Genomic DNA, 27602 nt, shown 5'->3' with positions numbered 1-27602 from the left:
TCACCTCTGAATAAACAACAGCTCGCCCTCACAAAAAAAGTAAGTATGCTGTTCGAAATGACTAAGGAATTGCGCTAAATGGGCTAATTTGCCAAAATGTTGAAGTATCCCTTTAAACTCGCCTGTAAAGCTTATAGTGCTAAAATGCATTAAAATTCCTCCTGAAACTTCAAAGCCAAATATCCCGGACTTCTTGGGAGTATGTATAGTAACCTAGAGATTGTTTGTATAAAGTTATGTGCCCCAATGCACATCTTTCTCACTAACCTTTAACTGCACTTTCTCCAGCTTTCTAGTGTTTCCTATTGTGTTTCCTTTCTCTCAGTCCACTCAAGCAAAACATGCTTCCTTTCATCCCCCTTACCTCTCCTGACCTCGTCTCCCTTCAACTGTGAACTTTCTCTCTTCCTCATCTCTCATTAACTTTCCCTCCCTATGGTCTCTCAAAGCCACGTCCCTCTGTCCTTCTTCCAACTTCAGTCATCAAAGGTCACTGTGTTTCTCTCTGATTTCGGTCTTCAGTCTGTAAAAAAAGTTTATGTATGTATGTGGACAACAGGGTATGTCTGTGTAAGAGTGAATTGAAACAAATAAATTTTCTTTTTGATACATCCATGTATCTGTTAATCTTATGTTTACCTTTGAGCAGAGTGGTGTTTTTATTTTAGGGCGGTCAGTCGACATTTCTCTATAACTTTCTTTTTCAGTCTTCACCATCTACATTTTTTCTCCTCTTTTACGTTGCATTGTTTGTGTCTCTCCATTTTTCTCCATCTTCCATTGCTCCCTGTCTTTCTCACTTGCCCTCCTCCCCTTTTGCTTTCTCTCCCTTTTTTTTTTTTTTTTTTTTTTGCCCAGAGTTCTGCAGCACAGCTGGCATGGTTTTCTAGTGGTGTAGTAAAATATAAATATAATAAGGACGTTTTTGAGCTGGTGAATCCATTCTGAGCAGAGAAACATCACCACAGAGCCCACAGATGTGGCACACAGTCAGCAGAGAGAGAGAGGGATAGAGAGAGGAAGGAAAAAAGGCCTCATTTGACATGGAGAGAGTGCAGCAGGAGCACTAGTCTACATTTTTGTTGGCATTACCAAGTTACGGGACTTGTTATTAGGACACTTCATACACATTTGCCTCAAAGCTTTGTCAACAATCCCAAAGCAAGTCTCCAACCTGTGAGCCTCCATCAGCCCTCAAATCTTATTTTTAGGACTAGTCTACCCACATATACTTAATAAATATAGTATTGCAAGTGTAAATGTGAGAATAAAAGAAAATCTTTTTCTTTTCTAAATGGATTTAATTACACTCAATTTTTCATTTCTTCAAATCAAACTTTGACTTTTTTAATAATTCAAGATTTGATATATTCTAAGAGGTTTTGTGTCAGTGCGTATCCACGAGGTGTGCACATTTTTTGAGTTTGGTGAGACAATTGGTGTTAATTTTCTTATAGAAATGTTTCCTGGACGTCTGCATAGGTTGACCTGCTTGTCATTGAGTATCTGGGTAATACTGCGTGTGTGTGTTTCCATCTCTATACATCTGTGTTTAATGTCAGAGCACAGGATAGCTCACTTCAGTCCCCTGGGCAGCTCTTTGTTTGCTTTAGCCGTGCGGTGGCTAAGCCTAGCCCGCTAACTCCAAGACACATTTAGCCTGCGCTCCACTTTTATATCATCCTGCTTTTATTTTCCTTCTGTCTGCTCTCTAACCAAACATGTTGCACTGAACTGGCCTTTAGCAGGACAACGACTGGTGCCATTCTCAACCTTTGACAGACAGATTTGGTCATTGTGGTTTTCTCTGGCTGCCATGTTAGCTTCGGCTTAGCTTCTGATCTGCATGAGCCAAATAACACTCTCTGCAAAAACATATGGCTGAATGTGTGAAGACGAAGGTTCGCTGCTGCACATCCAGGAAGTTTTACCTCCTTGTCTTGGAAGTTTGAGGCTCGCAAGACTGCAGACAGAGCCAGACAAATGCATAAAGACATAGTGTTAGGTGTTTATTGTGGTCTGGGGTTGGATGCTGAGTGTGTGGAGGGACAGAAAGAGCAGGAGGAGGAGGAAGAGGGATGGCGGTTTTAGCCACCAGTTGCTGTTACCTTGAGCATAACGTCCCTTAGCCCCTATTACAGCAATGTACCACAAGCCACAAACACGCTAGCTTCCACTGACTGAAAAACAACCCAAACTCACTTGTTTACTAGCTAATGTACCATGCAGCTCAGTTGGCTGCATCAACCCCACGCTTCTGTTTTTTTCCCCCCGATCGACTTCTCAACTTTCATCTTGTTCCCTGATTTCCTTATAACTTGTTTCCGAATCTTCTCCACTGTCTCTTAGCACGATTTCCTCAACCTCTCTCATTATCTCGCTGCTCTTCTGTATAATCATTTTTCACATCTATCCCATCTCTTCCGTTTCATCTACTCCTTAGCATTTTCTTTCATCTCCTTTCTCTATTCCCCCCATTCAGGCTCTTTGTTGGTTAGGGCACTGGGTGTGCGTGGGTAACCCCGATGCCCACGTAAAGGCTGCTGCGCTCGTACAGCCTCAGTGTCAGCAGATGAAAGCAGAGAGAGATTCTGGGGCTGGCACCCATCTCCTTCTGTCCTGCCACCATGGCCTCTTATTTCACTGAGAAAATTAATAACTTTAACAAACATCAATGAGCGCGGGACTGATGCTTGGTTGGCTTGTCGGCTGGCCTGGCGTATGCGAGCATGTGCCTGTGAGCATGTGTGTGTGGACTACACATACAGACCTAGAGATGTGTGTGTTTGTGTTATTACTTGTAACCCTGATGGGCAAGCCTTTTTAAGCTCATACATTACTGCATGTGGACCATTTTGAAGCTGACATCAACAGAGAAACCAACAGATTGATCAATGATGACAGAGGAAACAAGATTTTGGGACTTGGGTGTCTCAGACTCCACTTGAGTTCATTCTGATTAGATTGTTGTCTTCTTGAAAGGCCAGAGCGTCCTTTTCTTGAGGCCAAGAGCAACTGAAAGATGGATGGATGAAGGGAGGGAGGGAGGGATGGATGGATGGATGGATGGGAGAATGTGACCACTTCTGAGGCATTGTCGACAGCCACGCTGAATAGGCAGCGAGCCTGCCCGGAACCACGCCTGTATTTATGATCTTCAAAGGAAAGATGACACGCATACATGCACACACACGCACGCAAGCAACACCACAAAATGCTGATAGTTACCGGAAAACACATGCTTCTGCAAACATGGGTACTTAGAAGATGGCATATGTAGTTGTGCATAATAAGGACAAACTTTACATGCAGGCAAAAGTAGGAGTTCGAGAAAATGATTAGCACTAATGTGATTTATACAGATTAGAGCATCTTATTAGAGCTTCATAAATGAAATTTTCCTCCGTTTTTAGCCGCTTGCAGTCAATGTGTTTATCTTTATGGCTTTTAACTTGAGAGCTACTCCTTACAACACAGCAGCACACATACAGCATGTGATTTGTGAAGAAACCGCAGGAGGGATGTTCCCCATCATTAGTTAATACTTATTGAAATACAGGACTTAAAAATAGATGTAAAGGAAATGTAGGAAAGACAGATAAAAACTCTGCAGTCTACTGAACAAGTAACATTATTCCCCGTAAAAATGACTCCTAATCTCTCAAGCAAATGCCGGCCTCCTTAGAAATATGAATAACCTATGTGAGCTATAAATTTCTTCATTCGTTCATTTTCAATCTGAAGGGAAACTAAACCAGTGAACATAGGATAAAAACACCATTTCCAGCACAAGTAATGGACTTTTCCCATGGTTTGCAAACTTTCAGCAATCATCATCATCATAATTTGAGTGAAACTAAAATTAGTGGTTATCTTTGTATAAACCCTCAGCAGCATATTGTTAACTTAGCTTAGGACAGTGACTGAATGCGTCATGATTCTGGTTCTATCCACCAGTAACAAAATGCATTTGGAACTTATTGACTGTATTGGTTCAGGTGCTAAGCCGATTTTTTGATTCAAAAAGTGACTTCCTGATATCTTCTAATGAAGTTGATGCAGCAAATGGGGACTCCATGAAATCCACTCCTCTCAGCAAAGGCTCGTGCTGTGGTCCGTCCAGCCATTAGCGATCGCTGTTGTTCATTTCTGGTTGCTGATGCCATATTTTGTGACTTCAGAGAATTTGCAGCAGTCTACAAAAACAGTTCTTCTGAGGTTTATAGTCTTTTCCATACTTGTCTATTATTTAAATGGTGGGAATAATCCAGAATTTAATTTAATAAAGAAAGCCATGGTTTCCAGTCAGGTCTTTTTGTGTCGACATAAACACACAGAGTCCAAAACCATTCGGTTAACTGGTGTGTGAAGGTCAGCATTTGTGTCTCTCTTGTGTTTGACCTGTATAACATATCCAGGTGTAACATGCATCCACACATTCTTAGCGGATATCTTGAACCGTATGAAGCAGTATAGAATACACATGGATTTTATTTTATTTCAAGGCTGCTTAGATAAATTCTGTAGCTTTCAGTGGTCTGATACCGACCAAACAATTGTGATTGTGATCTTTAGAGTTTTGCTTCAATACTCTATATGTTTTTTTTCTGTCAGAGAAACCACTCACCAATTAAGAAAAATAATTCTGCAAGGAGGTTAACAACTGTATTGCTTTCTAAAAGGTGGCTAATGACCTTGCAGTCTACGGTTCATCCAAATTATCAGGGAATGGTCACTTTTTAAAGGTGGACAGAAAATCAGCAAAAGACTAATACCTTCAGTACAAATCCCGATTTCTCTAACTTGGCCTTTATGCTCCATACCCAGAAAGTCCTAATGAATTTACACAAGTGTCAGTAGAAGTTCTATTTCAGCTTAAAGGTAAACACAACTATAGATGGATGTTTACCGTGCGTGGATCTCTCTCTTTGGCTTCCTCTGTTCCGCTGAGAGACATGAAAAGCTGTGGTGCAGCAAAAATACTTTATGGTGTTTACACTCACAAATAATAAAACATAAATTGTGGAAACCCTCAGCCTTATACAGCTCAATTCATTCAAAGGAGCCTGACCCGAGAAACACTGGTGAGAGCTCTGATTTTCTGCTGGCAAATATTTGAAGAGCTAATTTGGAGGGGATGGGTTTGCTGCTCTGTGTGTGTTTGTATATGTGTGTGTTAGCCACACACAGGCAATGAGACAGCCAGCCAGAAGTTACTGGATTAAACGTATAAATTGGCCAATTTGAAAAGTTGGCCTAAAGCTATTAATCATCTTGATGCATTTGGATTCATCTGTTTGTCAAGCAGTTTTTATTATTATTATTATTTTTAAGCAATTTTTTCCTTTGAATCCACCTGTGAAACATACAGGCAATTAACCAAGGAGTAAGTCATCTCATCACCATCCCAGTAATCAACTAACCATGACCCTTGACCTTGCCAGATACTGAAAGCAAACTAGTGGGGGGGGGCATAATACGGGAAATTGATTAGTTCCATTGATTCTGATAGTTTGTTTACATTCTGAAACAAACGAGAGAAGAAAAAAAAACATGTTGTTGTCAGCATATTGAGCTGTCAAGGGCACAGACGGACATGGACAGCAACTGGAAATGCAAAGTGGCAGCAATAAAGGACAAAGCTTATTATGTGAGTCGCCTGCCTGCCTGCCAGCAGCGTGCGGACAGGACTCCTCCGTGCGCCCTGTGCCCGGGAGGGGCGGGGTGGGTGGCAGACTGAAGGGACAGAGGGAGAGAGGGAGAGAGAGAGAGAGAGAGGAGGGCAGGACTGGCAGGGTGCGGTCTGAAGTGGCAACAGATCGTTTTGGATCACTCAAATCCTTCCAATTCAACTGGAAAGCTGCAGCTTGTTGCGCGTCGGCCGCACGAGGAGAGGAAGCGCTCTGGGTCCAGAGAGGGCAAAGCAGCTCAACAGCTGGAGAAAGTGGCTGATGTTGTGACAGAATCTGGAGAGCAAACGAAAGAGAGAGGGAAAGCCACAACACTACAACTTGGACATGAGGAACCGCGCTCTCTCTTTAACTCTCTCACCCACCAGATCGACTTTGAACCTGTTTGTTTAAATACACGGACTTTACAGCCGCACACTTACTGTTCAATCTGCCAGGCGGCGGGAGCGAAGTGTCTCACTCTGGGTCACTCTTTTATTTTATTTTCTTTTTGGAGAAGCTCAAAACTTTTCTGTATCCTAATGCTGCCCTGTGCCTCCGAGGTGCTGGCCGTCTTTAATCCGAAAGTTTCGGACGTGCTCTCGCGAATGTCCCGGACGATGGAGTCGGGAGTTAAAGCTGGGAGGCACTGAAGACACCTCTCTCCCCCCGGGAGAGTCCTCCCACCCCCCGGGGCGATGCGGATCTCCTTCCTTCTCCTCACCACCTCTCTGTGTGCCTTGGTCCTCCTCCTCGCACCTGCCACGGAGGGCTGCGGGCCGGGGAGGGGGTACGGCAAGAGGCGGCCCCCGAAGAAGCTCATCCCGCTCGGCTACAAGCAGTTCAGCCCCAACGTCGCCGAGAAGACCCTGGGAGCCAGCGGGCGGCCCGAGGGCAAGATCACGCGCAACTCCGAGCGCTTCAAAGAACTGACGCCGAACTACAACACAGACATCATCTTCAAAGATGAGGAGGACACGGGCGCGGACAGACTCATGACCCAGGTGAGCGGGGAGGCGAATCAGTGAACCCGCCCGAGCGCGCGACGCCGGCGGACCGGCGCTCCGCGTGCGCTCGTTCAGGACCGCGTTTGTGGATCGGGAGCTGTCTTCTTGACTACTCCGTGAGGTTAAAAATCAAGTAAATGACACCACACCAGATTAGCTGCTCTGTTAAATCCGATTTTCTGCTGAATGTTTGCCGTCAGTTGAATGTTTAAACCAAAATGATTGATTTCCTTGACTCTTGGCCCCAAGTTTCACCTCTGGATTCTGACACACTCACTGCCGTGAAGTGCTCACAATCATCTATAGTCTGTACATTTCCCTGTATGGATCCGTTGAATGTCCACATTTAGTCTTATAAATACATGACAAATGACTTCCAACCTATAGCCTTAAGATTTTTTACTTTATTTCACTCCCACAGAGCTTTAACCTACAGAATATAATAGAAGTCAAATGTAAAGATGGCCTCAAGCTATTCAGTAACTTGGTGGTGGAATAATAAACTGTGCGTGTTGTTAATGTGTTGCTTCAGATTGTTAAATTCATGAAAATGACATTGAGAGGCATTTTTATTTTAGCCCTTATGGGTGCTGGAAAAAAACACAGAACTATGAATGTGTGTACTTTGACCGTTCATCTAACAAAAATTCACTTGACACAGTTATGAAATAAGGCCATTATGAACAGCTTTTGTGTTTTGTATTTTAAGTTTTTGTACTAGCCAAATGTGTGGGCTTGAAAGGTTTGATGCCTTTTTAATCTCTCTGTTCTTCTTTTTGCGTTCCTCTTTTTACCTTGTTTTGATGCACTGACACTGTCCTGCCTCGGTGTGATGATGATACTGATGTTTCTGAGAGCTCATGCACAAAGCCCACTCATCATGTCCAACTGACTTCATGACTTTAACTATTTACCTGAATTTGTTTTTGCTGAATTGTTTTTAACAGATATCTTCTCTCTCTCTCTCTGTGTGCCTCTCTTAGCGTTGTAAAGACAAGTTAAACTCTTTAGCCATCTCTGTGATGAACATGTGGCCAGGCGTAAAGCTGAGAGTCACAGAGGGCTGGGATGAGGATGGTCACCATTCGGAGGATTCACTCCACTACGAGGGCCGTGCGGTCGACATCACCACATCAGACAGGTAGGTCCACTCTTAAGCCAGTTTATACTTGATAAATGTACTTTGTACTGGCAAGGCTAGCCTGTGTTTAATAAGAATCAAGATTTCAGTCACAAACTCAACTTAAGTAATGCCAAAAATCAGCCAGTTAACAGAACCCTGCTGGGAAAACAATATTTTTAGAGCATTGTGCGATCTCACACAGTATTAAACGACTTTCTTTCTGTGTAGATGCTAATAAAAAGAAGTATGCTTTGTTCTAACCCTGACTGAGATCCGATGGAGCCTCAAATGTTTTGTCCTTTCCGCAGGGACAGAAACAAGTATGCCATGTTGGCTCGTCTGGCCGTGGAAGCTGGGTTTGACTGGGTCTACTACGAGTCCAAAGCACATATTCACTGCAGTGTCAAGTCAGGTAAGAGAAGCGCATGAGCCGCAGAGGTCTCGCACACTATCTGAATATGTCTCTATGAATCTGTGGCCAGCTGTGATTACCGCTAATGAGGCCGATGCTAGACCTTTTGTTGGTGAGTCGCTAATGGTTTAGCTTGTCTTTCAGTGTGTATATGTGTGTGTGAGTGGTCTATTGGGAGCCAATCATGGCATTGTGTGCACCTGGGGTCGTTGCTGTGTTCAGACTCTCTTCTTAGTCAGATGTCAGCCTAAAGTTGTCATGATATTTACTTGTGAAATAAAGCGATGAGCTGCAGCAAAACTGCAAATTTTCACACCATTTCAGACTTCATGTAATCATGTCGAGTAGCTAAAGATCAGTAGGTTCCTGGTAGAACACAGTTGAACTGATGCACACATGGATGAAATACCGACGTGAAACTGCATGCAAACATCCACAGAATATTTAAAGTGACATCTGGCCGTCCTGTTTTCATTTTTGTCATAGAATGAATGCAGTTTCCCGGTTTTATGGTTAATATTAACCCACATTCCTCCAACACATTTCGTCGGATGCATTCTTTATGCTAAACAAAAGCCGACGGCGTTCCGCTTTCAGCTACTCTTTGCTTTTGAGACATTTCAGAAACCCATTTACCAATGTCTGGTACCGCCAGTTATTTGATGCCAAACCACATTCTAGCCGTCTGCTGAGGTTAGTAGGCTGTGAGATGATTAACTCTCTCTTTGTTTTTGCGATTCCTTTTCCTTCAGTAGGTTTCTCTCAGATCTCTTATCTGAGTCTTATCACCTCCTGGTCAAAGCCCTCCTTTTCTGCAGCCTTTGGGCTTACAGACACACACACCTTGCACAAATATTTGGCTGCCTCGAGTCTGTCTCAAGACAACCCTCCCACATATAAACATCCACACACACACACATTTGCACTGATTAAATTCTTGTTGCAAGCTAATTTCGCGTGAAGTTGTCACAACAAATATTCCGTTCTGTTCTAGGTGTTTCCATTCTGCAGGCTCTTTTCAAGTACAGTAGGATACACTGTTGCAACACCAGCTCATAGCAAAATCTCAGCCTTTGTGAAACAATTGAGAGTGTATTGTGACACAGTTTAAATCACAAACTCTGCAGTAATCCAAACAATATCCAGAACCCAGTCTGAGTCTGTGTACTTTCCTGTCTCTGTGACCCCGGGCCGTGCTCTGACTGTGGTGATACAATCAGCTGGTTATCCATTAGCTCCCGCTGACTACCCCTTCTTGCCACCTCATCTCGCTGCATCTTAAAGGGCCAACTAATCCAGACATACTCAAACATGGTCAAGTGCACAGCCTGTGGTGATTTTGGCAGTCTAAACGCATTGATGATGCAATAATATATGAAAATACAACAAATGATTTAGGGACTTATGTTACCATGCCAATTGCATTTCCACAGAAAGTAGAGAAAATAAAAGGGCAAATCATCTCCTGAAGCAGCGATGGCACCAGAGAAGTTTCTCTAACGTCAAAATGACAGTTAGAAATACATTCCTGTGACCTTTAAAAACACATTATACTGCCTAAGGTTGGCTCCATTGACCTTGGTAATGCCTGTGAGGCCCCATAAATCTGTTGAAACATTTTCCATGAGGTGCAATTGTGTTTCTCACATGAGCAGTACTCATAAATGAAATAATCCCATGTCAATAGATTGGGTCGTTCCCATGGCGACAAAAACAAACGTCTTTCTGCAGTGTGTCTCTGTGTTTGTGTGTGCATTAGAAAAGAGTCCGAGGCAGACTGAAAGGACAAAGCTTGCTCCAGAGTCATAAATGTAAACACACTTTACCAATCCACTACTGATCCACTGAGATAAAGTTGTTCTTGAGCCGGTGTCAAAGTCTCACCTGCTTTATAGATCATTCGGTGACCTAGAATAACACACAGACGCAGTGACCCTAGAAGGCCAAAGAATGTTGCTGCTGTTGCTCAACGCTTGAGAGAAATTACACCTCTGTTGGTCTCCATGTTTTTTATCTGTCATCATTAACTCAACAATAAAATAAAGGAAAAAAAAATGATCAAATGAATGACTTTGTTTCTTTTCTCTTCACTTTCTCAGAGCATTCAGTGGCAGCCAAAACTGGCGGTTGTTTTCCTGGTGATGCACACGTCCTCCTCGAAGGCGGTGCGACCAAACCGATGCGTGACGTTCTCCCTGGCGACCGTGTCTTGGCTTCCTCGTCCACAGACGGACACGGTCCTCTCCTCTACAGCCCCGTCTTGTCCTTTCTGGACCGCCAGCCCAACGTGACCAAGGTTTTTTACATTATTGGGACCGATGCAGGACTTAATATCACCCTCACAGCGGCCCACCTGATCTTCGCCACAGACTGCGTGGGCGGGCCCGAGGGGCTCACATGGAGGGGCGGGCCTCGTGGGGGGGCGGGTCTGAGGACAGTGTTTGCCAGTGACGTCAGGCCGGGACAGTGCGTGCTCACGTCGACGGGGAAGGAGGGATCTCAGGCACGGCTTTCAGTCGTAACGTTTGTGGAGCAGCAGAGGAGGACCGGGCTGTTCGCTCCGCTCACACAACACGGGTCGATAATGGTGAACGGCGTGCTGGCGTCCTGCTACGCCGCCGTGGACAGCCACCATCTGTCCCACTGGGCCCTGGCCCCACTGAGACTTCTCTACAGCTTCACCGGGCCGTCGGCGGTGCAGAGCGACGGGCTGCACTGGTACCCCTGGCTTCTCGAGAAGCTGGGCAAAATACTGCTGGACGCTGCACACTTCCACCCGTGGGGTATCGAACAATGACACCGCCGGGAGCCGCAGAGACGTGTTTCAGACTTCCTGTCATCTTTATTCAGGAGCAGCAGAGTGTCGAGGAAAGCTGTCTTTTCCTCCACAACAAAGCAACTCAAGGATTGCCAAAGACATTTGAATTCTAAATGTAAATATATATTTTGTACTGACTCCAGTTGTCTGGATTTGTTGTATTTTAACAAACATTTCCTTTGTGCAAATGAAATCATGCAAAAGACAGACAGAGGAGAGAAGGCTTCAGAGACTCCTGATTACTGACATCCTATAATCTTTTTGTCAGATTAAATGGACTGAAGGAAATCAAATGTGCAAAAAAGAAATCTCAGTTTTGTAAACAAATCTAAACGTCTCTGTAATCAGATTTGTCTGTGACTCAACCCTGAGGATGATCAAAACAATATTGAAAACAGTTTCCATCATTACTTTGTACAGTATTTACAGCAGTCTCTCAACATTCATGCTCACAAGCACACTTTACACACTTTATTACACTTTTTATGATATTCCTTTAAAGATACTGTCATAAACATGAACATTGATGCCTGCCAAGTTAAGCTTTATATGTACATAGGTATTTATACGATTATGAGTCAGAGAAAATGAAGGCAATAAATGAAATTTACTAGGTTGACGGTCTTGAAGAGAATCTTGTTTTTTAATATTTAACTGGGTAAATTACACAGTTCATTAAGATGTGGATGAGTATGTAAAATGTGTTTGTTCAGAATGTGACAGTATGTTGGCGTTGCATTATGACTTCACATCTTAAAGAAACCTTTTCTTTTTTTATTGGCGAACGGTGAAGATGGGATTTGCATACGCGATTTGCTTGACTTTGCATTTGTCACCTACTGATGCTGGACAGATGTACGGTGCTACGATACCGCCGCTTCTCCTTTTCTCCAGTCTGCCATCTGCTTTCAAATGACTTGATTGTCTCAAACTGATTTATATAATTCATTTACACTTTTTATTCAGGTAGTTTATTTAAAAAGATGTTGTTTTTCGTTGTTTCTGGTGTTTTCAGGTCAGTAGTATCTAGTTGAAGCAAACACCAGACTCAGGCTGTATTCAACTACTGTATTAAATAACAGCTCAGCATCATAACAGATAACAGTAATTATTTTTATCCTTCAATATTACAAATGTATTTCTCAACTCTCCTTTGCATGGTTTGTTTTCCATCTGTTACTCAAGAATCAGTAATTTTGACTTTTAACACAAGGGGAAGAAAATTCAGTCATGCAAAACTATGACTTTATGAAATAAAAATGCATTTTAGCACATGTATCCCAAATTCCCTCTGCCTGGCACTTGTTTAGTATGCTTGGTGAAGTGACACGGACATCCAAGGCATTCTCATGTATGACTGCTCAAAAACTTGTCAAATATGTATATTAAGCTATTGTTGGAGAGACTATTTAAAAGATCTATTTTTTAGAAAATATTGTAAATGTGTTATTTTTGGCAACTCTGTTCATGAAAATTTGTATTTGAACCATAAAGTTCTCATTTGTAAACAAAAACCTGTTGTGCTTTTCTCAGAGGAATTAACTATCAACAAAACTCGATGTTTTAAAGTCAGTTTTTTACTTCATTTGTGCTTGTTCTGGGAGAAGTGTACGTCATCTTGCCAAGAATAGAAACTCTGGGGTTTCTGAATATTTTCAAGCATCTGCTGTTGATCACAAGCTGCGCGTCGATAGATAAGCAGGAGTAACGCAGGGAGAAGTGATGCGTGGCTGCAGCTGGTGCGTTACGACTGGAGCGTGAATGTCTGTGGTTACAGGGTGGGCTGCTGGTTGGTTTCAGTACCACGGACAGCAGCACCCAGCAAAGCTCTTCTTTCTTCCTCTTGATGTCTCCAAGTGATTTTTTTTTTCCCCTTTTGTGATTGAGAATTAGTCCTTGAACACAGCGCACTCTGCTGGAGCATTAAACATTTTACAAAAAAAAAAAAAAGCTGGGAATGATTCCAGAAGAGTGAAATCTGGGCCTACCAAGACACTGGATGACCCTCAAGTTATTACTAACATAAAAAAGGCACAAAAAGTAGATTATATGTATTCTTTATTATTATTGGTCAGTTGGGTACAGGAAAAACCTTTTTTGTCCGATCTCACCTCTCATCACAGGAGACTGAGCCATAGAGACAGATCTAGAACCAGACCCAGGTAAAACATCCACCTGCCTGGATGCAAAATCAGCAATTAAACTGTGAGAGTGACTGGTGTGTCGAAATGTGCAGCTGTTGCCCTCACGTACAAATCTTTTAGAATACAATTAAACAACAACCACAAAAAAAAAAATAAATAAAAAAATCACACTCTGAACTTTTTTGTTTTTTCTTTTTTTTTTTAAATACTGAAAATTATTTTAAAAAAATCTGTTCATCCAAGTCTGGTGGCTCAAAATGTATCTCTATGTTTCCTGTCTCCATGTAATTAACTCTGGACCACGATACCTAGCAAACATTTCGAGGCAAGGCTGATGGACAACCAGCAATTATAATCAGGACTGATTGGAGAGAAACTGGTGGAAACACGCACACAGTGTAATTGTCCTCCACCATCCCTCTTTCTGTCAACAACAAAACAAACAAACAAATAAATACATAAATAATCTTTTAAAAAAAAAATTGCTTGATTCATCTGCCTCAAATGTAACCCAAGTATCACTGCCTTAAATTAAGGGTGTTCACACAACAACACATGGGAAGTCAGCATGCTCACAGTAACTCACATACAGATATGAATGTTTTTTTTTTTTTATAGAATATGTATCTGTCATCACAGCTTGGCAAAATTACACTTATACACAACAAATGCACAATAACACCTGGAACCATAATACCAGCCAGTGGAAAAAGACCCAATATGCATGAGTTGCTTCTGTCCAGGCAGAAAAGTTCCTGTAAAATGGACGACCTTCTCCCCCCCTGGTTGGTGTTGGTGTTTGGTGGTATCGTCCAATAACAATAGTCTATAGATAAAGATTTATGTTTTCTCAAACAACATACACGCACTCACACGCACAATCTTTCACGCGCACACTTCCTGTCGCACTTATTACACGTTAATAACATCATAAGACTGGTGAATCTCTTATAAGTCGGTGTTTGAATGAACGGATGACTGAATGTTGGTTAGTTTCAGCTACCTACACAGCTACGCTGAGAGCAGTAAACCTTACGGAAGTACAAAAAACTCCATAACATCCTCAGTTGGCAATAAGTTGACATAGTTACATTAGGCTATATGTAATCATTGCTTGGCAGCATACAAAAATAAAAGAAGTTGCTCTGGTGCATATTCTGAATCATCTGCATTGGAGGAAAGTCGTCTCTATGCAAACGGAGGGAGCTGTTTTCGGCACGTTTTTTTCCAACAATGAGCGAGGCTGGCTCAGTTATTGTGTTTTCATTCGTATTAGGGTGGAACCATATAAACATAACCATTATACTACCAGTAGCAGCTTCTCATTGATGGAGTTGATTGGCTCGCTCTTCAGAAAGCCTGTCTGAGGCATAATTGGAGTCAGTCGTCAGAAAAGAACCATTTTCCACACAGCTCGACAAAATTTCCAATTGAAACGATGACAAAACGAACTGCCACATATTTCTAGTCTAAAATCAGAATTAATTTACTGAATCCCTGTTGTCACTTTAATAGACTGCTGTCTGTCACTCAGATGTTCGTGATTTTAATTGGAATTCAACAACAGGTTTTTTTTTCTACCATTATAGACTCTGAACTAATACAACAACCAAGGGCCCATTTTCCACAAGTAAACAATGAAAGTAGGGAAACAGGATAGGCTCAGTGTGTCCAGAAGGCTTTGAGTCATGAAAGGATCAGCAGCACTAGTTAAATATGTGCCGTTTGGATGATTAAGTTTTAATGTGTTTTGTCTCCAAACATTTTCTTGCACTATGACTGAGGTGAAGCTGCAAACTTAGAGTTGGTTCTACTTTGTCAGTGTTTTACTCTGCTGTGAATGTTTGTTTTTTTTTACTACAGTGAAGACTAAACTGTGTGTGTTTCTACCTTTTTGGCGATTCTGGTTTCAGGAATTACACCATCTCGTCCTTCAGGGTTTACATGTGTGTGTGAGGGATACTGTGCTACACCTGGCATTTGTCTGCAGATCTTTAGCTCGCATCATTTTCTCAGTACCGGCTGTGATCTCTTATATGCTGAGACGTGACCAGGAATAAAACGTTATAGTCCACATGTAACCATTGCAAAGGCAGACGGCATTGTGTCGATTCTGCATGACGAGGACTCGGTAATCGGAGTGCCAACAGTCACAGAAAGACTGCAAAAAGTGAGACCGATGAAATGGCTACATCTGTAATTTGTAAATGTTGTCAGAAATCCACAAAAAATACCAAGATCCACTTTTAGCACAGTGTAGCAGACCTCAGAAATGCATGAATGATTTCTTCCAGGGCTGAGACAGCTCTGCTTCTATGGCCAAAGTCCTAGTAAAGATACAGTATCAGGGCAAGAGGGGACTGAAGGATATAGGCAAGAGGAAGAGAGACACGAAGAAGGAAGCTGAAATGATGTCCTTTTGTTCCTCTTTCACAGCCGCTGAGTGAAGTTTTCAGGAAATACCCCTTTGGTGGAGTTCTCTTTGTTTTGCTGCCAGTCGTCCTGCTTTATTCCCATCAGCCAGCCGTCATCCTGAAGACACAAACAGGCAAGTCAGGGCACCATCGATCACAGTGTGTGTGTATATGTGTGCGTGTGTGTGTGTGTGTGTGTGCATACCTGTTCGTCTGGGTTGTCAAAGGTGATTACTAGCACCACATCACCAGCCTTCATCTCCAGTTCGTCCGTATCGTTGGCAGCGTAATCGTGCATCACCTGGACCTGTTTCACACAAAAGCAAGTATGATTGCTGAAGTAAATTCACTTCAATTCAGCTTTATTTATAAAGCGCCAATTACAACATTACACACATTAAAACACTTCAGATTCTGAATTTTAAAAAAATCTTGAAAAAAATCAAATAAAAGGCATTCGCTGTCCACTCATTTTGCATCCTGTTTTCTGCAACAACAACCTGCAATGTACTTCAAGAACCAATATCTCAACTCGAAGTTCACAGTAAGACTAAATATATGTTTTAAATAATGCAAAGTTTCATTAGTGAGGCTGTAATATAATGTTGGTGCAAAAAAAACATAAAACCCACTGTTTGCATGGCTGTAATGATTTCTCTGGCAAACCAGTGCATCTCTGCACACTTCACCCTCAGAGCAGCTCAGATGATTTAAAATTCAGTTTCATCTTTTACCTTGAACAGGAAGCCAGGGGGCATTTCTGCAGGCTCTGGGGCTACTTCTGTTGTTTCTGCTGTTTCTGCAGGTGGCTAAGTGGAAATAAATGAGAAAATAAATGAATACAAAAATGACCCGATCAATAGATTACACCGTGGGTTGTAAGATTTATGAATGAATGTTTGTCTCTGTGGCATATGGCATAATTATCAAAAACATAACCACAAAAAAAATATTTATTGATAAATGACTTTGTTTGTTTACACTAACCTCCTCTGTTGCTGCGGCTTCTTGTTGTTCTTCAGCTTCTGGTGCAGCCGTCGCTGCAGACTCACCCTGGGAGCAGAGACAAAGGGAAATAACAAAGACAGGTTAGAGAGGGAGAAGGATCAAAGCCTAAAGTTAAAAGAGGCAAATAATTAAAGCAACAAGAGACAGGGAGACAAGACAACAGCAAAGACACAGACCTGTATATTAAAAGAGCAGTTCTTAGTTAAAATAAGCATGTTGAATAGACAGTGAGATTCAATGCTTTTGCCCAGTTGTTACAAAAATAAATCTGTTGCACAGCATGATTCACGATGGGCAGTGACAGGGATTAACTGTGCGTACTGAGAGGCGGATGGAGCTATTTCTTTTCTTTCCCTCGTCAATTTTACTTGCACTCTTCACCACAGTCGATGCATCTTCACCTCTGGTCCAGATGCATCCTAACTCTTTCCATGTCAAGAATTCTCCACCTTTCCATATTTTTCATTCACAATTTGTATTATTTGCTTCTGTCCATTCCACCATGCTCAAACCTCTTCTCAGGAGTCGATGCATCCCCCATTTTTTTGTCCAGATGCATCTCTCCATTTTTTTTTTCGCTCTCTGCCGTGTTACCTGACCCTCTTCATTATCCAACACTGCAGCAGCTGCGGTAGCTTCCTCCTCAGCTGCGTCGGCCGGAGCCTCGCCAGCAGCAGGTGCTTCCTCATCTGCCCCAGCGGGCATTTCTGTGCCTGGCTGGCTTGACTCATCACCCCAACCCTCATGGTCTTCGGCCGCCGGGGCGTCACGGGCCGGCTGGCTGCCGTCGTCTCCCCATTCCTCCTGCGCCGCGGCCACGGGGTCATAGCGGACCGGCTGGGTTCCGTCGTCCCCCCAGCCCTCTGTGGCGGCTGCTATGGGGTCATAGCGGACGGGTTGGGAGCCGTCGTCGCCCCAGCCCTCTGCGGCAGCGGCCACGGGGTCATAGTTGTGCTGGGTGCTTTCTTCCTGGTCACCACTGTCCTCATGCTGGAGGACAAGGGTCAGGTTTTAAGGAGTCAGAGGGTATAAAAGATATTTCACCTTGTTGGTATTAAAAGGACTTTGTAAATTAAATGGATAAGGGAATAAGATTTTAAAGCAGCACGGTAACGGGGAGATTTCAGGGAGGATTGGAAAGGATAAAAAGGACTAGTGCAATGGGAATAAATGATTTTATCAGGGCTAGAGGAGGCTTATGGTCAGCATATAGATGTAATAGCATAGAGAGGTTGCAGGATTCAAAAATGTAAATAATCTTAATTATTAATAATGCTTGTTTTAATATAATACACAATAACAAATAATAAATAAAGCAAACTTGTCCTAATAGACTGAAATAAGTATTATAGCATGAAGGGTCTTTGCTCTGCATTAAAACTTATTCAAATTCAAACCTATGTTTGCAGGTTAGACTGGGGATGGGGGGGTTGAAAGAAAAATAAAGCATTTTTGAAATGCAGGCAAAATTAGAGCAAGAAGAGACGTCAGCAAGTCAACAGCATCACCATCAGAATCACCATAAGACCCAGGGAGATTGATGTAGGAGTATTAACCTTTAGAAAAGGTTCAGATCAAATCAAAAGACAGATGAGGATTAGGAAGGGTGGCGGAAGAAGGTAGGAAATGCATAAGGTCAGCTTTTTCCCATCAGAAGATAGATGCTGGATCTTCTGAGTGTAGTTAGCAAGCATGGTTTCTGATCCCACGACTATGTTCGGATGGAGAAAGAGGAAGGAAGCTTTGTAAGAGGAGACGTGTCAGCGCGTTCTGAACCATCGCCGCTTTGCCTCGGGCGTTCACACCACTCCACGGCCGTTAAGACGCATCTCTCTTACAGTGACGGGGATGAACGGAAAGGTTAGTTAAATGTTCCCAAGGCACAACCTAAAAGAAACGCTTCGTGAAGTTGCCCACAAGGTCTTTATCGGTTTAATGGAAACGACTCTTGCAGACGTGGGCAACTTCACTCAAGTTTTAGGACGAAAGCAGATCCCTGTGTGTCACATGGAGCATGAGAGAAACGGGTTCAGTCAGCGTGACATGTGAACAGACAGGGATACCAGAGGAAACAGAAAAAAAGTGAGTCTCATTCAGTTACAATTGGTTTTTTTTTAACACCACAGCTTTTGTTTTAATTTAGACTCACAACCAGTTTTACTACACACTCTACAATCTAAATCATAGCCAAACAGTAGCATACATGTATGCATCTGTTTCAGAAGGCAAGAATATAGTTTGTATGTATTCTGTAATACTGAGGATTACACACAGGATTCAGTGTGTGTTGTGGTATAAAATATCAATATGAAACTGAATTGACTCGAGCTCGTTCCCAATTTCCATTTGTGTTGTACAACAATATCGTCAGTGTTGTTATCACATCAAGCACTGCAGACACAAAGACAACACACAAACAGATTTGGGACAGACAGCAGTTTGGTTGATTGAAAAAAAAAAAAAAAGCTTATTCACAAAGAAAGATGGATAAAAGAAGCATAATGAGAGTGGAAATTGTAAAATGACAGCAAAAATAAACAATAATAATGGGTTTTGGTTATGATGACATTATGCTGATAAAGATGGTGATTGCAATGGTAATTATAAATACTTTTCAAATGTTTGGTATTTTAATCATGAGGGTGATAAACTTACCCATGAATCCCAGTTTGCAGGCTGGAGAAAACAGAAAAACAATACAGTGAGAACAACAACATTTCTTGGTATTTTTGTGGCATTCTTTAGGGGATTGTCAGTGCAGGTCCCATGCTGTAAATTAACCATTAACCCAAAGCAAAAGGTTCTGTCGCAGAACAAGAGTACAAGCACTTCTCGGCTCAGTCTGAAGTGTGTTTGTCTTTGAGAGATCGACCCTGTAAAGTTTGAGGGATGCTCAGAAATTGGGCAAAATGTGCACCTCATCTTGTGTAGAGCTGTGCAAATAGATGAACAATATGTTTGTCTCAGTGTTTCATATTGTAATGAGTGCTGTGAGACCAAAACAAGGAGCTGAAAGAGGCCAAACAGCTCCTCACTCCGGGGCCAGCGATTCACTAACGTGGGCATCGGCCCTCTGGTGGTCCGTGGAGGAACTGGACCCTGAGAGCTCACCTACAATAAGTTCAGTAAAAGTTTTCAGAATTCAGTTTATTTGTCTTTTTACAATATTATTCACCTAGTTTTGTCTTGATGTCAGTTTTCCATTGGGAAGCAGACTTCAACGTAACACTAATTATGAGGGGTTGTAAAGTTGAATGAAGTTTGCTTGACTGTCTTGCAGGTTTCCCATCATAAATTATGTAAATGGAAGATTCTATTATGTGGCCATTTAATTTCCGTTGATGTTTATGAGCCGAAAATGCAAAAATTGTCAAAACTTGTAAAGCCACCTCCCGTAAGGTGGGTCCAGTCCTGAAAAGAAAGCAGTAGGAGTCTGCAGTTCATGCCAGGAGTGATCTGTGTGCTGACAGTGCTGAAGCAGGAGAGAGTGTTCTCTAGAAGCAGGTTTCAACAGACCGTCATGCCGTCATCCACTTCCGAGTTGGTATTTTGGAAGAAGCAGAGCAGGCAACACCTCAAACTATGTCAAACTTTCCAAGTGATTTCATTTTCATATTCAGGCTTATCAAGTTATTTCAGCATATTTAAAGCCAAACAACTATCGCATTCGGATAGAAATTTGAATTGATCACAGGTCATATCATAATATTTGGGCTTAAATACTATGAAATGAACTTCATTTTTTTTTTCTGAATAGACCATGAAATCATTTGTGAAGGTCGGCATATCTCAAAGGGTCTCTAACCACCTTTACATTCATGCCATGATTCATCCACCTGTGTGACGGCGGAGGCTTTGGCTGCTGCACTGAAAGAGTCCAGGTCCATGTCCAATAGGCTGCTCATTGCAGGACTGTCAAACTGATAACAACAGGAACAGGAGGGCTCATTGGCTCACTGGGCACAACATCGGGACCGGGGATTAGGACAGAGACGAGACACAGTGGAGTAGAGCTGAACTGAGAGGAGGGGCGAGCCGGGAGGGGGAACACAGCAGGGTCAGACCTGCGCTGGAGGAAGGCGAAGCTAAAGGGAGCGATCGGCTGCTCTCTCACCTCCGTGGGGGAAGTGACGCTGATATCAGGAGCCGCAGCAGCGTCAAACAGGCTGATGATGTTTTCTGTTTTCATCTCCTTAGATGGGGTCACCTTAGGTGGGGGAGGCACTGCTGGTCTGAGCTGGAATATTGAACAAAGACAGAAAAACAGGAATCAGTTGTTCTATTCGACCTTTATTTTACCAGGAAATTGTTCAGGATCAAACCGTCTCTTTTACAAGCAAGAGACAGTTTCAGTATCTGCTTACCTTGGATGGAGATTTGGGGATTGGCGGTGGTCCTCCTGGTCTGAGAGTGTGGTTAGTCGCCTCTTTAGCACTGAGTGAATGAGAGACGGGGAAAAAATGGAGGAGAAAAAAAAAAACAAACAACACGGAGAAATTATAGTAGAAATAACAAATATTTCCCTCAGTAAAAAGTACAGCCAGGATTTAAAAAGCATGTAAAAGCTAAACCATGCATGTCCTACAAGGGTCCAAGCAGAAGTCGTCATTGCAAGAGCTTTCATGCAAGAAGAGTGAGACTCCCATCCCTCCGTCTTTCTTCTCCCATGCAAGCAGGCTTTGCCTGTGCCGGTTTGTCTCTTAGCTGCCGCAAGCGAGCAGTGAAAAAGGCATTCATTGTCACCACGCATATGTTCTACAGCTAACAGAAGCAGCCCCAGGTCTGCAGATATTTTCAGAGTTTGACACACACCTGCAGCTTGCTACTGGAACGGGCAGCTTTGCACATCGGCGGCTTCAAGTGTCTGAAATTAAGTATATTACCACTCAGGGCAAGTGGACGCCTACTCAGGGGATCCAAATCTCCATGAATTATCTTCACAAGCTCCAGGTTTATTTTTTATCAACACAGAAGTGTTGATATAATTATTACTCCCTTCAGGCATATGAGCCGTTCACACCATCGCCTCACATTACAGAACGAGCCCGAGGTAACAGATCATATGTCGTTTTGAAAGGCTTTGAGGCAAAACAGTGATTTAATTTGGTCCAGTGAATAAAGACTGGCTTGGCTTGTACTTATCTAACACTGGTTGATAAAGAAAGGGTGTATATACACTTGACAGCATTAAGGTCACACAGGTCGGCTCAGCTCTTGTATATCTGCAGCCCTGGCATCGAACCGCACGTCCGTGAAATCACTTGCACAACCAAGCACTTGTTCCCCTGAGCTCCTCCACGCCGGCAGACTGACTGACGGACGACAGCGGGACAGACAGGTCAGTGGGACGGACAGACAAGTGTTGCGTCGCCGTGGTTACCACAGTTGCCGGTTACCTGGTGTTCGCTCCTGACGGCGCGGCGCCCCGGCTACCTGTCTTTCTGAAACGGGGAGGTTCAGGGGTGGCTCCAAGTTAATGCATGCATGTCCGTCTCCTTTTCGGAGTTGAATTTACTTGTGACACATCGCAGTCTGTGCAGTGATTAAATTCACAGGTATTTAAGATGCTTAGACTTAAGATGCTCAACAAAACGCTGCAGCTTTTCTTTTCTCCGATGTTATGTTGCGCCACTGTTGCAGGAGGAGCTGATGATTAAGTGAAGGCACCTGCGAGTGTCGGATAAGCCCACGGAAGGCTCACTGCCACGCTAATGCTTTCTCTTAACTCCTCAGCAGACATTTGTTTTGTTTGCACCGATCTGTTTGGTGCTTTTTCAATGAAGAGGACTTATTTTGACAAAAAAAGAGATTCAATTTTGGGGCTTTTTATAAGCCCGGCTTTAATGTAATTGGGGAGTGAGGATTCAAGAGGAAAAAATGAGCATGGCAGCGGGTCTTTTTTTAGGCCCTCACGAAGCCGTCGGCACCTCCTGCAACAAAGTCAGACGCGAGCGTCAGCGACACATGAGATATAACACCTTTAATAAGAAGAATCGCAAAGCTGTTCTGCTTTTTTTCAAGCTAACCAGAAGGCCGCACAAATTAATATGGAGAATTCTCAGGCGATAAACAGTAAAAAATCAATATCTAATTTATTTTAAATGCTGATGCACAACAATTTAGTTATCTAATATAATACATTGATAAGTTCAAAATGATTTTTCCCAGCATTACAACTCAGAAAGCATTTATTTTCTTTGTAAACCAACAAAACAAAATGTTTCTCAAAAACCAGATTCACGATCAGTCTTTTAATTTACGAAAGCTGACATCAGTGGGTTTTCATCTTTATTTTTACTCCTAAAAAGTTAGCAGCATTTTGACATTTTAATTCCACAACTACTTTCTCAAAGAAAAGTACACTGCCAGTAAAACAGAAAATCAAAGTGCATTTTTGGGAGCGAGTCGAGTGATTCATGACTGGTTCAGACTATTATAAAATGCGCAGCAGTAAGAAGTCTTGCACCAATATGAGAGAAGTGAAATGATGGATTGTTGCCGTCTAACCTGGTTGGGTCTGTTCCCTCCAGCTTCACCAAAACGTCATACAAATCCTGATCCAACTGCAGAGATGAGAAGACAGAGTGTATAAGACATGATACCGAACACAAGCGGCATTGTGTCAATCAATCAAAGCACCGACTGTTTCTGCATATTGTTGACATTTTCTATCAAATGGTTCAGTCTCTTTTATCTGGAGTTTCATTCACATTGAGCAACTGCAGGAGGAAAACGCGAGATTCGTACCCGACTCATTTCCTTGTGGAATTTCTCCTCGAAACCCGCCAAACTCTGGAAGGTGCTGACGTAAAACCCGACACGACTGGAGGGGACAGGAGACAGCGACAGCGTTACTGGCTTGTTTCAGCGCACGGCAGATGAGGAGCAGATGTTTGGTGAAAGCAATTCATCCGTCAACGGGAAGAATCGCTTTCTGCAGACACACCTGTTCCAAAGCGAAGGTAACTCCTCTTGCAAGTCAATGTTGATCTCCTCAAACACCTTCTGGGCTCTTTCTAACTCCTCCTCAGCCTGAAATACACAATAATTACATACTAACCAAACTAGATATATGAAAAATGTTAACGTGAACATTTAAAATGTATGCTTTTCACTGTTATGCTGTAAGTTATTTATTGTTGGCATCCTCTGTGGACGACAGAGAAAGCATTTCATCGTGCAGGGAAACATGTTTTCTTCTGGAAACATAACAATGAATTTGAACTAAGAACATTTCAGCATGTACAGCACATATTTTCTATATTTCTTTCAGGTATGAAGAAATATGGTGCAATCACTGTGTACCTGGCTCCTGGAGAGACTGCTCTGGGCAACGCTGTGTGCAGACAGAATACCCTGTGCCCAACCTGGGGCAGCTCGTTCCAACAGGGAGGCAGGCTGGGAGCAAGAAAAAACAGGCGCACTTGTACAATTGCTGAACAGTAATTCGTCTGAATTTGTCATTATCAATATACTCCTGATGTCGGGTTACCTTGGTGATTTTAATCCCCCCGTCCTTTTTCTTGGATTTGTGTGTAGCAGCATAGTTATGTCTGGCACTGTCGAAGTCAACCAGCTTTCTGTCTCGCTTAGCTATACGAGCCTGAAGAAACAAGCAAAGAACTGATCGGTTTTTAACCAAAACGCAATAAATGGAAGGTTTTTATAAACACTGTAATCATGAGAAATGTTCAAATTGTATTCCTCATATTCTCAAAAATGAATTCAAACTTTATTAGCAGTTCTTTTTGCATCATCTATTTGTAGTTCGATACATCAGAAGCTCAGACGGTGCACGCTCATTAAACACTCAGATCACATTACACGGAATGATATGGAGGAAAATCTGAACTCCCACTGCATCAAAAATTAATGCCGGTAATGGCCGGACCATGTCACGACCGCAAAGCTCACCTTGATATCAGGGAACTGACCCAGGTAGGTGTCCATGGAGATGAGAGCATGATCTACCAACTTCTGGTGGTAATCAGTCCAAAGTACATCACAGTCCTGAACATACACAATCACAAAACACGTACTGTTAAAGATTAAAAAAACAAACAAGTGACTTTCCATTAAAATTTTACTGCAGCTGTAGAGTTCGTGAATACACACCACTATCAACATAAACTCTGCAATGCTTTCAGGTCCTTGCAACTTATCTTTTAACTAATTTGCATCAATTTATCAAAATGAAATGATTCAAAATTAATTTTAGAAGGATTTTTTTTCAATGTTTTGCATTTTCAGGAAGAAAAACACGCTCCAAAGACAGTTTATTTTTCAGGGCCTCGTAGTGTTTATCATGCACACTCACTCACACAGAGACTCAGACAGCTGTGTCTGCAATATATCACTCCAGCGATGAGTACTCTAAACATGTGCACACACAGATTGCACACACTTAATCACTGGACACTGTTTCTGTTGACCTCTCAGTGCCGACGACGGCGCGTCCGTCACTCTGCCACATCACTCACATACAGATAATCTGCACATTTTAAGCATAAACCCAGAACGCATTACTGACCTCCACAATGGATTCTACTTCGTTGCTGCCGTACCATTCCGGCTCATACATGTCGGCAAGGCACGCCTGCACGTTCTTGGAGGACTCGTGCATGGCTGGAGACAGATAAGGGTGAGCATTATCAGAAAGCTGTGTTTTGATATCCTTGGAAGGCATTGTGTGTGTTTTGTGTCTGTAGGTGTGTGTGTGTAGGTGTGTGTCATCACCTTTCACTGCCTCTAGGTATGCTCTTAGATCCCTTTGGAGCTTGCTGCCTTCAGCCTGAGGGCGAAACACACATACGCTACATAAACAGCCTGGAAAGACTCGACGTTTGCCCGTTCACTGGCTGAGAGTAAAGGCATGACGGAGCGTCGCGTCTCATCTGTGCTCTCACATATTGTTTGTTGAAGTTGATCACTCCCTCTTCAAAAGCGACATCTTTGGTCTCATCTGCTTTGCCAAGTTTCTGTAAAACCTGTTGGGCAAACATGGTGAACAGTAAATTACAAGCAGCAGGGAAAGACATTTATCAAGCTTCTTTGCTAAATTTAATTCGACTCAGTTGGAGGACATACAGTGATCAGTTTCAGTCACTTCTCATTGTCAACACTGACAAACATCAGGTGAAAAATAATACTATTTACCTTCTCTATATCTAAGACATGATGGAATAACAAACTGGTTACAAAGACAGTAAGTGCTGCATGAAATGGGGATTGATAAGGGAAAAAAACAACATCACCTTCTGTTTATTCTCAATCTGTCATATGTGATCCAACCTCAAAGCACGGTAGTCAAACATTGCAAGGAGTAAAAATGTCATTGGCAGTTTCTTTCCAGAAGAAGTAACCGATGTATGTGATTGATTTACAGGGGAATGAAGTGTCGATAAATCAGTGGCGCATTAGTGAAAGTAGAATGAACATGGAAGCAACACTGTGAGGGTGGGTATGTGAAAACGTGCATGCTGCTGAACATGAGGGCTACTAAATGTCACAGGAGTAGGTATTTGGAGATAGAACACTTAAAAATGTTCATTTACTGGTATGTTTCTTGATCAGGTTTTATTCATTATGTATTTATACACCATTTATTTTTATCTAAAATATTTTTCAAGGTTATTGTGCTTCCATTTGACCCATTCGAGGTCTGTGTGTGTATGAGGCCCCTGGGCTAAAATGAGTCTGGCACCCCTGCTTTAGAAGGTTACCAACATGTCTGTCTATCTTCACCCGAACAGTACATGTGTTCTGACAGATAAATAGCGCCCCCTCCCTTTTAATAAGCGCACGGCGTGCAGGTGCGTGAACACACAGGCCTCCCCATCCACCACTCATGCATTTTGCAGCATGACTGTTTAACCCGGCCGCGATCCTGGAAACAGGTGAAAGAGGATGCTGCTGTGAGGAACTGGGGAGCAGATTTCTCATTCAGCTGCTCGGAAACAGGCGCGTCCCCGTGAATCACCAGCAGCATCAGTCACGGGTCCAGCGATGTGGGCCTGCGTTAGATGCCACTGCAGCATGAGCGCGTCCGCTGGTGTGACAGTCTATAGGAAGGATGTGAGTGAAGTGGACACCCCCCCTCATCCTCACAAACAGCATCACCCTGCTTATTACATGATGTCGTGATGCGACACTGCGCCTCGGTGGAGGATGCGCCAGGCGCTTCCCCGCGGCTCGCAGGCCTGCGATGTAATCCCCCCCCCCCCCCCCACACACACACACACACACACACACACATCAATGCGTAAAGGAGCAGCTCTTACCTTTTCTTGAGCTCTGGTTAGTTTTTTCTGAACATTGCTGGCCACTTTCCCTGCAGTCAACCCCTTCCCCAAATTCAACTCAGCCATCTTGGAGCGCAGATCAGGCTTTGGATGCGGGATAGAAGGATATAAAAGCAATAACGATCGCTGAGACCGCTACGGCGACCGTGGAGGCAGATGCATCAATGTCCAGAGAGGAAATAACGACGATCCGTGTAATTATGTGAGGCTGGGATGTATCTAAATGGGGGTGTGCGTGCAGAAAGCTAGGCTGTATATTCTGTAATATTGAGCGGCTGTGTGCGCGCGTCCCTGACAGAGGAGGAGGATGCTGAGAGATGGTCTTAAAGGCACAGATCCTGCTGCTGCGCGTCCACACGGGGAGAGCTGCACAACGCATTAAGCCTCAACTTCACCAGTAGAATAACAGCAGCGGTTTAAAGGTAGTTCAGAAGGTCAGATGGCTCCATGGGGAGAACCCACAAATCATCTTTGTTAAGTCTTGCACTCTTCGATGTGGCCTTAAATTATATCATATTGTGGTTTAACAGAATCTTAAGGCCAATATTTCTTATTATATTTACAATATCAAAGCACTTGTTCCTCTTCCTTATTTAACTACTTATTTACTGTTTTATTCATTCATTTTCATTCATTAGTTTTGTTTCATTATAATTATTGATTCATTATATTGTTGGTTGTTTTTTTTTTATGTTGTGATTGTTAT

At 42.8% G+C, this 27602-nt stretch overlaps 2 protein-coding genes across 4 annotated transcripts; one reads left to right on the top strand and one right to left on the bottom strand.

The window, feature by feature from the left end:
• On the bottom strand, positions 1-27203 carry bin1a (bridging integrator 1a). 3 transcript variants are annotated; one of them, XR_003933220.1, is made up of 20 exons: positions 26876-27203; positions 25502-25582; positions 25332-25386; positions 25126-25220; positions 24510-24605; positions 24088-24198; positions 23901-23993; positions 23542-23627; positions 23343-23418; positions 23103-23158; positions 21992-22036; positions 20960-21029; positions 20710-20832; positions 19251-19271; positions 17190-17585; positions 16575-16640; positions 16322-16396; positions 15793-15894; positions 15328-15705; positions 1-6 (listed from the first exon to the last, which is right to left on the bottom strand). XR_003933220.1 is itself a non-coding variant. In XM_030112508.1 (19 exons), exons 1-19 carry the CDS (start codon positions 26960-26962, stop codon positions 15604-15606), a joined length of 1836 nt encoding a protein of 611 aa, XP_029968368.1. In that variant the 5' UTR covers positions 26963-27203; the 3' UTR covers positions 15315-15603. The 3 variants fall into 3 exon arrangements, 1 of the variants encoding a protein (XP_029968368.1); XR_003933221.1 differs by lacking the exon at positions 21992-22036; XM_030112508.1 differs by lacking the exon at positions 1-6 and having other exon boundaries at positions 15315-15705.
• On the top strand, positions 6368-11008 carry LOC115403569 (indian hedgehog B protein-like). Its single transcript, XM_030112518.1, has 4 exons — positions 6368-6673; positions 7660-7817; positions 8108-8211; positions 10311-11008. Exons 1-4 carry the CDS (start codon positions 6368-6370, stop codon positions 11006-11008), a joined length of 1266 nt encoding a protein of 421 aa, XP_029968378.1.
• Positions 27204-27602: the final 399 nt, after the last annotated feature.

This window comes from Salarias fasciatus, chromosome 16 (genome assembly GCF_902148845.1).
Source record: "Salarias fasciatus chromosome 16, fSalaFa1.1, whole genome shotgun sequence".
NCBI lineage: Eukaryota > Metazoa > Chordata > Actinopteri > Blenniiformes > Blenniidae > Salarias > Salarias fasciatus.
Note: the sequence above shows the minus strand (reverse complement) of the source record. Positions and strands in the feature narration are given on the sequence as shown.

What these genes read in the sequence shown, in the direction of transcription:
- LOC115403569 (XM_030112518.1), top strand. Translation starts at nt 6,368, where the DNA reads ATGCGGATCTCCTTCCTTCTCCTCACCACCTCTCTGTGTGCCTTGGTC. An exon ending in CGGACAGACTCATGACCCAG is followed by an intron (nt 6,674 to 7,659) that starts GTGAGCGGGGAG and finishes TGCCTCTCTTAG; the next exon opens with CGTTGTAAAGACAAGTTAAA. An exon ending in GACATCACCACATCAGACAG is followed by an intron (nt 7,818 to 8,107) that starts GTAGGTCCACTC and finishes TCCTTTCCGCAG; the next exon opens with GGACAGAAACAAGTATGCCA.
- bin1a (XM_030112508.1), bottom strand. Translation starts at nt 26,962, where the DNA reads ATGGCTGAGTTGAATTTGGGGAAGGGGTTGACTGCAGGGAAAGTGGCC. An exon ending in TCCACAAGGAAATGAGTCGG is followed by an intron (nt 23,159 to 23,342) that starts GTACGAATCTCG and finishes TCATCTCTGCAG; the next exon opens with TTGGATCAGGATTTGTATGA. An exon ending in GAGGGAACAGACCCAACCAG is followed by an intron (nt 22,037 to 23,102) that starts GTTAGACGGCAA and finishes TCCCCGTTTCAG; the next exon opens with AAAGACAGGTAGCCGGGGCG.